We start from the raw sequence: 8,768 nt of genomic DNA, 5'->3' as shown, positions 1-8,768 counted from the left end.
TTGAGTGTGAAAAAAAACATATCGAGTGTGAAAGCTTGAAGCTCAGAAGATCCTTCTTCAATAAAGCAATCTAACTATATAAAAATGTTTTATATAGTACGTCTTCTGTTCGAATCAGATATTTCCCAAATTCGCATTTTGTTTCTTACACTAATCGATATATCGTTAAAACTTGACAAAATTAAAGGAAGAGACTGATGATAAATTTATTTAAACGACAAAAGAATATATTAGTACTAAAAGGACCAAGTTGCGAAAATAGGGTCCACCTTCGGACCAATAAGAACTCGTCCGTACAAATTATGTCTATTTATACCTATGTTTGGTTGTTTCATTTTTGTTGTTTATTTTAGCGTCATAAATCATATGCTACTACTGTACTTCTTTTAAGTACTGTTATTTATTTTTTAAAATATAAGTCCTTTCACTATTTTCAAAAAGAAAGAACTTCAAGTAACCCTCCTACTCCTAATACTCAAATATATGAGATATAAATTCCAACGAAAAAATTACAAACAGGTAGTGGAAACCAACTTTATTATAAAATGATAAACTAAGAATGCAGTACATAATCGTGCTGGTGAAAGTGCATTTATTCGATAATTAGCACATGTTTTACAGTTTTCATAACTAAAATGAAGGGCCTATCACTTTCTAAACCAAACTAGATCTCAAATACTTAGAATCATAACAAGAAACATGGATGAGTCCTATGACATTCTATAAGAAAAGAAAGGTAAGGATGAAGTGCCAACAGCCACGTGACAGCATAATCATATAGTTCTACAGAAAATTCAGCCATCGCATATTTTTCCTTTATTTTGTGGCCGCATACTCATTTAGGACCATCTGAATTTAAACGCCAAGAAATATTAGGTCGAATGTGGAAATTAGGTTGTGATGTTTATTTTTTGTATGGGTCTGTGCAGCCAAAAGTATAATCTGTCATCTGTTTTTTTACCAAAAACAGTAATCAAAATGAAACGTTTAGATGACAGTCTAGAAAGCTGATTAATTTGTGTCTTTTGGAACACGATTAATTAGTTTAAATCTCACTTTATATGATAACTAAAATTCATTTTATAAAATAGAAATATCAAAAGAAATATATTTTTTTTTTTAAAATACAAAAATCTAAAACTAACAACGTCTAGACGATCTACAAATATGAAGTTTGAACATAAGTTTCAAATGTGTGACACCAATAACCAGAACTATGAAACTTCGATTGTACGGGTCCTACTACAATGCACCATCAAGTCTAGTTTCGAGAAAAAAAAACACTTTAATTGCTCAAGAACTCTAAAAATAATTGTCCTGTAAAAACCCTAGGTTCAAAAGAAAAAACGGGAACAAAAATTAAAAGGGAAAAAGAAAAGAAAAGTAGTTGTGCTGCTGTCAAGAAGCGCCCATATTTATTCATCCACACAAAACACGTACGACCATGCCTCATAGTGATTTGTCATTGCCCCACCTCCCATCCTAGTGGATCAAATTGAATATAATAACAAAAAAATCAAATAGAAACATGTAAATCAAAGATACAAAAATGTCAACAATATTTCTATTGGAAGAAGGGAGAACCAATCAAATTTGGATCTCACAATATTTTGCAGAGCTCTAATTGGTTCTTTGCATAAAAACGAAACCTAACTAAAGGTCCGAATGGTAACCGCGGTTTTGGTAATAAAAGCGGTGCGGAATTGAAGTGCGGTACGGTCCAACTGCGGTTCGTGCGGTTTATGGAATAGGTGCGGTTTTGATAGAATTAGCGGTGCGGATTTGTGTTTGATTGGTGAAAATATAATATGCGGAATTGAAAAAGTTAAAATATAAATATTATAAAGGAAACATATCATTATAACTAACATAACTAAAAAATTTAAATATTAACAAATATTTTTAAGTGCACATGATTTATTTTAAATTTAAATTAAAAACTCGAGTTTGATATTGAACCGAGTCATTGACTTATGACGAGTTTAACTGATTTTTGACCAATTTTCTAGTTCGATTTTGTTGTAATTATTTTCACATTATTAATATTTATGATTTTAGTTTGTTTGTTTTCTGTTTTTTTTTATAATAAATTAAACAAAAAGGAAAATGTTTTGGATTTAATTTGTAAAAATAAAAAGATATTAATTTCATAAAGTATTTTAGATGAATTAAATCTATATTTTTGAAAAAGTTGTAAGCTAATAAAGTAAAATATATTATTTAAAATAAATCAAGGGGAATTTTAAATATTAGAACTATTTTGAAATAACAATTCTAATATATATAATATTCATTAATTACTAATAAAGCATTTTGAAAATAAAAAATACAATTAAAAATGTAAATAAAGTGGTAAATAAAATAAATAAAAACTAATATTTAATACTTTAATTTTCTCATAACATATGTAGAACACTATCTTTTGCTTTCTCATTTGTACAAATGAAATAGATTAAGCATTTTAAATTACTACGTAAATTTATTGTCATGTTTTAATAATAAAAAGAATATCTAGCTTCAAAACCAAAGCAATTGTGAGACACGTTACTTACATATTACAATGATAGTATTAGATGTTTTACCAAAAAAAAAAAATGATAGTATTAGATGATATAAAATATTTATATCAATAAAATAATATAAAAATAAAAGCCATCAAGTGCGTTATTGGTTGGACCGCTGGTCATGGCCTGCTTTGATAATTCAAGTGCGTTATTTGTTTTAACACGAACAAACAAAAAACAGTTTTTGACAAGTGCGTTATTTTCAGAAAAACGCTTTTGATTTATGTTTTGTGTTGATTGGTGACATCTGCGGTTTTTCTGTCCCATCATAACAAATACGCACCGCGAAGGTGTTCCCATTCATAACCTAATGCTAGAATAATGCTTTGGTAAAGCAACAAATAAATCAGATGATCAGATAAGATTGTAAGCTATCCACATCACTAGTTTTTGTTTGCAAATCATACTATAATAATGCATACGTATTTATGGTATTATACTACAAAAGTAGTTATTTTCCATAAAGAGTAAAAACACAAAGAAAGCAGGGAATTTAATTGGGCTTGATTTTACCAGTATGCATATTTCTGATGTCGTCGGTCGTATATATTATCAATATAATAAAGGTCTATTTAGCTAGAAATCAAAATTCAGTGTGGTAATTGCAGATCTATGCAAACTTTTTAATAATTGGCGAACCATGACAATTTTTCCATGAGTTGCCAATTATCTCCTTTATCCACACCTTCCTCGTTACCTGCTACCCGGGTTGCTAGCAAATAATTAAATTTGTATTCAAAACGCAATACACTTAGCGAAACCGGCTACATTCTTTTAAAACTATGATATTAGTTATTGCAACCGGATGTATCTATAAAAATTAAAGAGAGAAGAGTTTTGATATATTTTACAAGTAACTTGCAACCGGCAGTTATGACTATTTATTAGTTTTATAAGTGTACAAAATCGGTTATATTTTTCCAAATTGGTGAGAGAAGAGTTGTAAGATATTTTTAGAGAGGAGAAGTGAAGAGAAGAGGAGAAGATATTTCGGTGAGGATAAGATATTTTCGAAGAGGAGAAACCGTAGTTGCCTATACATAAAAACCGGGTACAACTAATAGAAACCGGATTTGAGTATATACATAAAAACCATGTACAAAGTATAGAAACCGGATTCGAGTATAATTGTCTGAATACTATTTTTGTCGACTTACAGGGACTTCGTTAGGTGAACCCGGTGGAGATGAGTAATGGCTGAGATTTGCCAACATTTTTTCTCTTATCTTACGATTCTTGTAGTCACCTACTCCCTAGGTTGTTTGGAGGAACCGGGAATTGAATCTGAAACTTTTTTTTTCATTGGGAGAAAAAAAATCAAAAGCAAAAATGAAAGAAAAGAAACAAACTTTGCTTGAAAAAAACATAAGAAACAGAACACATGTTCGTTATTACACACATGAAAGAAACGACAAAGGTTGTTGTAATAAGGAGAGAAAAGAGACCAATTTTAATGGCGGTGACTCGGAATCCACATGATTTGAGGATGAGACCGATGCTACTTGTCGTACTCGTACTCACCTACTCCCGTAGGTTGTTTGGAGGAAGTGGGAATTGAGACCGATTCGGGGAATAATATTATTACAGATCCCTTTGGTTTTTTTGCATAAAAGAGAAAGAAAGTCTTAATTCTTTGCATTATTGACACTTTTTGTGTGCAACTGTCTGTTTTAAGTAATCACGTCTGACGTGTAACAGATACTGTACTTTGATTTTCCTGTGGAAATAAGGACTGTCTTGGTATTACCTAAAAAAATACAGTGTCTTACCCATCTACCTAATTATCTCCTATATTTTTGCTATCTAGTGCAAATCCCCTATAATAAATCCCAATAAAAAATCATCTTCCTTACAATGTTATGAAATGGGATAACTAAGAAAACAAAAATAAAGAAGCAAAATCAAATAGTTTTTTTCTTTCTCCTTTTCGATCTTTGAGTGCATTATACGGACGACCATCATGGTAGCAATATACGTTTTTCTATAGAAAAAAACGTAGGAAAAGACTGAAGGAATAAATAAATAAATAAATAAATAAATAAGAAGAAAAAAACATCTAAAATGTAAAATAGAACATAAGTCACAGAATAAAGAAGCAGATACATATTTGGAGAAATCGTGGATTTTTACATCAATTTTGGTACTGTTATTTATATTTACCTTTTTAGAAGAATATTTTTACAGATACATAAAATATGAGATTTCTTTAAAAAGACAAAAGATTTCTCTATCATTATTATATATATATATAACTGTTTAAATAAATAATAATACAAAATAAACTTTTTAAATAGCTTTCGAATTATACATTTCAATTTCATTTTTTATAAAGTTTTTATTTTTTTTTTGAAATTCAAAAAAAAAATTTAAACTATTTTAAATTGTTTTATATAATATTTTAAGTATTTATTTATTTATTAAAATCATGAGCTTCACCTTTCAAAATTTCACCCCTCAAATCTAAACTTTAAGTTTAAATTAGTTAACTTAGAGCTATAATCTTTATATATCTTTTTGAAACTAAAAGTAAATGTGGCTAAAGTAAACATAAAAAATGATACTAAGAATGTATTTCTACATATTTTTCCATATTTATATCATTAACTAAGAAATTATTTATAATAATAAAAAGAAACCATCATTGAAGATTGAAGAATAAAAATCAGATCTGGAGTATGAAGTTTCTGAAAAAGAGACTACATTAGCAGCAACAAAATCTCAGCACGATAATAAAATCTAATACTATTTGTTTGTTTTTTCTTATAGTATTATCTTTTTTTTGTAACACTCTTATATTATTATCTTACTATTTATAAAGAAGCATCAAAACTCAGGGGGGATGAACTTTGGTAAAAGGATGTCAATTTTTCACGTGGACCCTTTATCCAATCCTGGTCCACACGTCGGACCCACTTTCCCATGCACACAGCCCACAACATATTCATTTCTATATTTGTTCATATACTCATAATATTTATTTTCTCATACAACTAACTAAAACAACGTATAATATTTTAACAGCGCAATGAGCCATGCATTGACCTAATATAGTAACCAAAGTAAATGCGAATCATCATAGTATATTTGTAGTATTAGCTATTTCAATATTCTTCGACGACGCTTCCTTTGGGGTCATTGTGTGTTAAGTTGACCCATACACACAACCCATATTACTTGCCATACACCTGCCCATATACTATAATTAATCCCCTGAAACACGCATTCTACAGATATTATTTTTATGTGTTACCCAAATAAAAAGTGACAATAAAATAATATCATATGTGACACTTGCTGTTTCTTTATTTCCCTCCCTTCACTCTCTCTCCTTCTTTCTATATATGTACACACGCATACATACACACACCACAAACACAACATCAGACTATCTCTCAAAATACATTTTCTTGTTTCTCCATTGTTTCCATAAGAAAGTTTCAAGAAACAGAACAAAAAAAAATCAAGAAGTCAATGGAAGTGAGTAGCGTAGACGAGAGTACAACGAGTACAGGTTCCATATGCGAAACTCCGGCGATGACGTCGGCAAAGTCGTCGGTGAATCTACACAGGATGGGAAGCGGATCTAGCGTGGTGCTAGATTCGGAGAACGGAGTTGAGGCGGAGTCGAGGAAGCTTCCCTCGTCCAAGTATAAAGGCGTAGTTCCTCAGCCGAACGGACGATGGGGAGCTCAGATTTACGAGAAGCACCAGCGCGTGTGGCTAGGTACTTTCAACGAGGAAGACGAGGCGGCGCGTTCTTACGACGTGGCGGTTTACAGGTTCCGAGGACGAGACGCCGTCACGAACTTCAAAGAGGCGAGGCTCGACGACGGAGAGGTCGAGTTTTTGAGTTCTCATTCGAAAGCCGAGATCGTCGATATGCTGAGGAAGCATACGTATAGCGAGGAGCTCGAGCAGAGCAAACGGCGAAGAAACGGTAACGGAAACACGGCTAGGACGTTGACGTCGTCGTTGAACGGCGACGGCGTTTCGACGACGGAGTTTAGATCAGCGGAGGCTCTGTTTGAGAAAGCGGTAACGCCAAGCGACGTTGGGAAGCTAAACCGTCTTGTAATACCGAAACACCACGCGGAGAAACATTTTCCGTTACCGTCGAGTAACGTTTCCGTTAAGGGAGTGCTGTTGAACTTTGAGGACGTGACGGGGAAAGTGTGGAGATTCCGTTACTCGTATTGGAACAGTAGTCAAAGCTATGTGTTGACCAAAGGTTGGAGCCGGTTCGTTAAGGAGAAGAATCTACTTGCTGGTGATGTGGTTAGTTTCAGCAGATCCGAGGGTCAGGATCAACAGCTATATATTGGGTGGAAATCGAGATCCGGACCGGATGTAGAAACGGGTCGGGTTTTGAGACTGTTCGGAGTCAACATTTCACCGGAGAGTTCGAGAACCGAAGTCGTAGGGAGCAAGAGAGTGAACGATACTGAGATGTTGTCGTTGGTGTGTAGTAAGAAACAACGCATCTTTCACGCCTCGTAACAACTCCTCTTTCCTTTTGTTTTAATATGTTTTTAATTCCACTTTCGATCTCTTTTCAGTTGAATCAGTTTCTACTTATTGCCAAAGGTTCATGAGTTGTTTTTGTTGTAATGATGAACTGTATATTTTATATTTAGAATAAAAAGGTTCTTTTGATCTCTCATGAGTTTTTGTAGCATGAGAATGTTTTTACCAAATCTCGCCGTGTTACTTTCTATTTCATGTGTAGTAGAAGTAGAACAAATATGCAAGCATCTATTTCATGTGTATATAGAACGCATATGTATGCATTACCTACTACTGCTTATGTTATTTGATGACATTCATACGAAAGATACCCTGACTAAAAATATAACCGATGCTCTAGCAATGAGTCGAGTAGTAATTTAGAAAACGTTTTCCTATTATAGGCCAAGTTTTGAAGCGTTGTTAAGTTTCCAGCAAAAAAAAATTTTCATAGCTGCGACATGACCACTATTCTGAAAACATATACTAAGATATATCGTACTCCGATTCCCATGGCAAAAGAGATAGACAGTTTATAATCAATGCTTATGAATGATTTTGAACGAAAATTGAATGGTCAATAACGATTAAGATTTCAATTTTTGTTGAATAATGTTTCTTATAAAATTATTTAGGCTATGAACTGAAGTTTGTTTGTTTGTTTGTTAATGGTATTGCTTAAAGTCATGATATATAATGATAACATAAATTACAAATGATGTATATGTAGACATTAGTTACAGAATGTGGTTATTAGTTACGTAGAGATGTACTGATCTTATGAATGTTTCGTCTATATGCGTTTTCTTCGGTTCAGTTTGGTGGACTGTAACATTATTCAAGTATAGCATAAACTTTGTATCAAACAACTAACTAGTACCCACTCAATTCGAAGACACATCCAAAAAAAAAAAGAAATATATATATATCTCAAGTTGAATTCGAATAGTAGTACATCAGGAGCATAGGTGAAAATTACAAGACTATAAGTCCCAATCAACAACACAATCTAGTACGATTTCATCCATATAGTTTTGTTTCATACTATAGATATTCATTTTTGTATGATTTACTGGTCAGATGGTAGAAATGTTTGACATTAACGTTTGGTAGTGATCACCCTAATTTGTCCTCTGGAGGCATATATAAAATAAAGTAACTGGATGTAATAATATAAATATATTTTACCAAAAAAGGAATATACATAATGCATATAAACGGCTGTGATTCCAGCATGATTGTATTTTTACATCCGTTAATGCCTCCCACTTTCGTTAGTAATTTGTCTTTGGTAGCTCCTTTTTCAATCAATTTGCATGGAAACGATGAGCATGTGCATATAGTCGAGGAACAAACTTTCACAACTGATTAGCCATTTAAACTTTTACATTTCATGGTTTTCATTTGTTTTTATATATGATTATTGAATAATAACAAATCCATAGAGCTTTTGCAAAACCGACTATCACAGTTGGAACCACAAAATGTGTGACATGGTCACACACACACTGACACACACAGCCGTTCCTGACCTCAATTTTAGAGAAGCTGATAAAGCTCACCAGAAAATATGTTGAGCCGTCAAAGGATGTGAAGCCGACGGCTCAGCCCGGTGGCACAGTTCAAAATTTTACTGTTTAACTATCTCAGTTTCTCTGTTGATAAGGGGCCTGCGTTTTATTGGGCATTTGATAAGTCTTT

General features: G+C 32.6%; 1 protein-coding gene across 1 annotated transcript; it reads left to right on the top strand.

Annotated features, from left to right (window-relative positions):
* Positions 1-5,853: 5,853 nt before the first annotated feature.
* LOC106346436 (AP2/ERF and B3 domain-containing transcription factor RAV1) lies at positions 5,854-7,219 on the top strand. Its single transcript, XM_013785764.3, has one exon. It carries the CDS (start codon positions 6,036-6,038, stop codon positions 7,059-7,061), a length of 1,026 nt encoding a protein of 341 aa, XP_013641218.2. The 5' UTR covers positions 5,854-6,035; the 3' UTR covers positions 7,062-7,219.
* Positions 7,220-8,768: the final 1,549 nt, after the last annotated feature.

This window comes from Brassica napus, chromosome A6 (genome assembly GCF_020379485.1).
Source record: "Brassica napus cultivar Da-Ae chromosome A6, Da-Ae, whole genome shotgun sequence".
In the NCBI taxonomy this organism is placed as follows: Eukaryota; Viridiplantae; Streptophyta; class Magnoliopsida; order Brassicales; family Brassicaceae; genus Brassica; species Brassica napus.
The sequence above is the reverse complement of the archived record's forward strand: the minus strand, read 5'-3'. Positions and strand labels throughout refer to the sequence as shown.

Coding starts and splice junctions, on each gene's coding strand:
- LOC106346436 (XM_013785764.3), top strand. CDS start 6,036: ATGGAAGTGAGTAGCGTAGACGAGAGTACAACGAGTACAGGTTCCATA.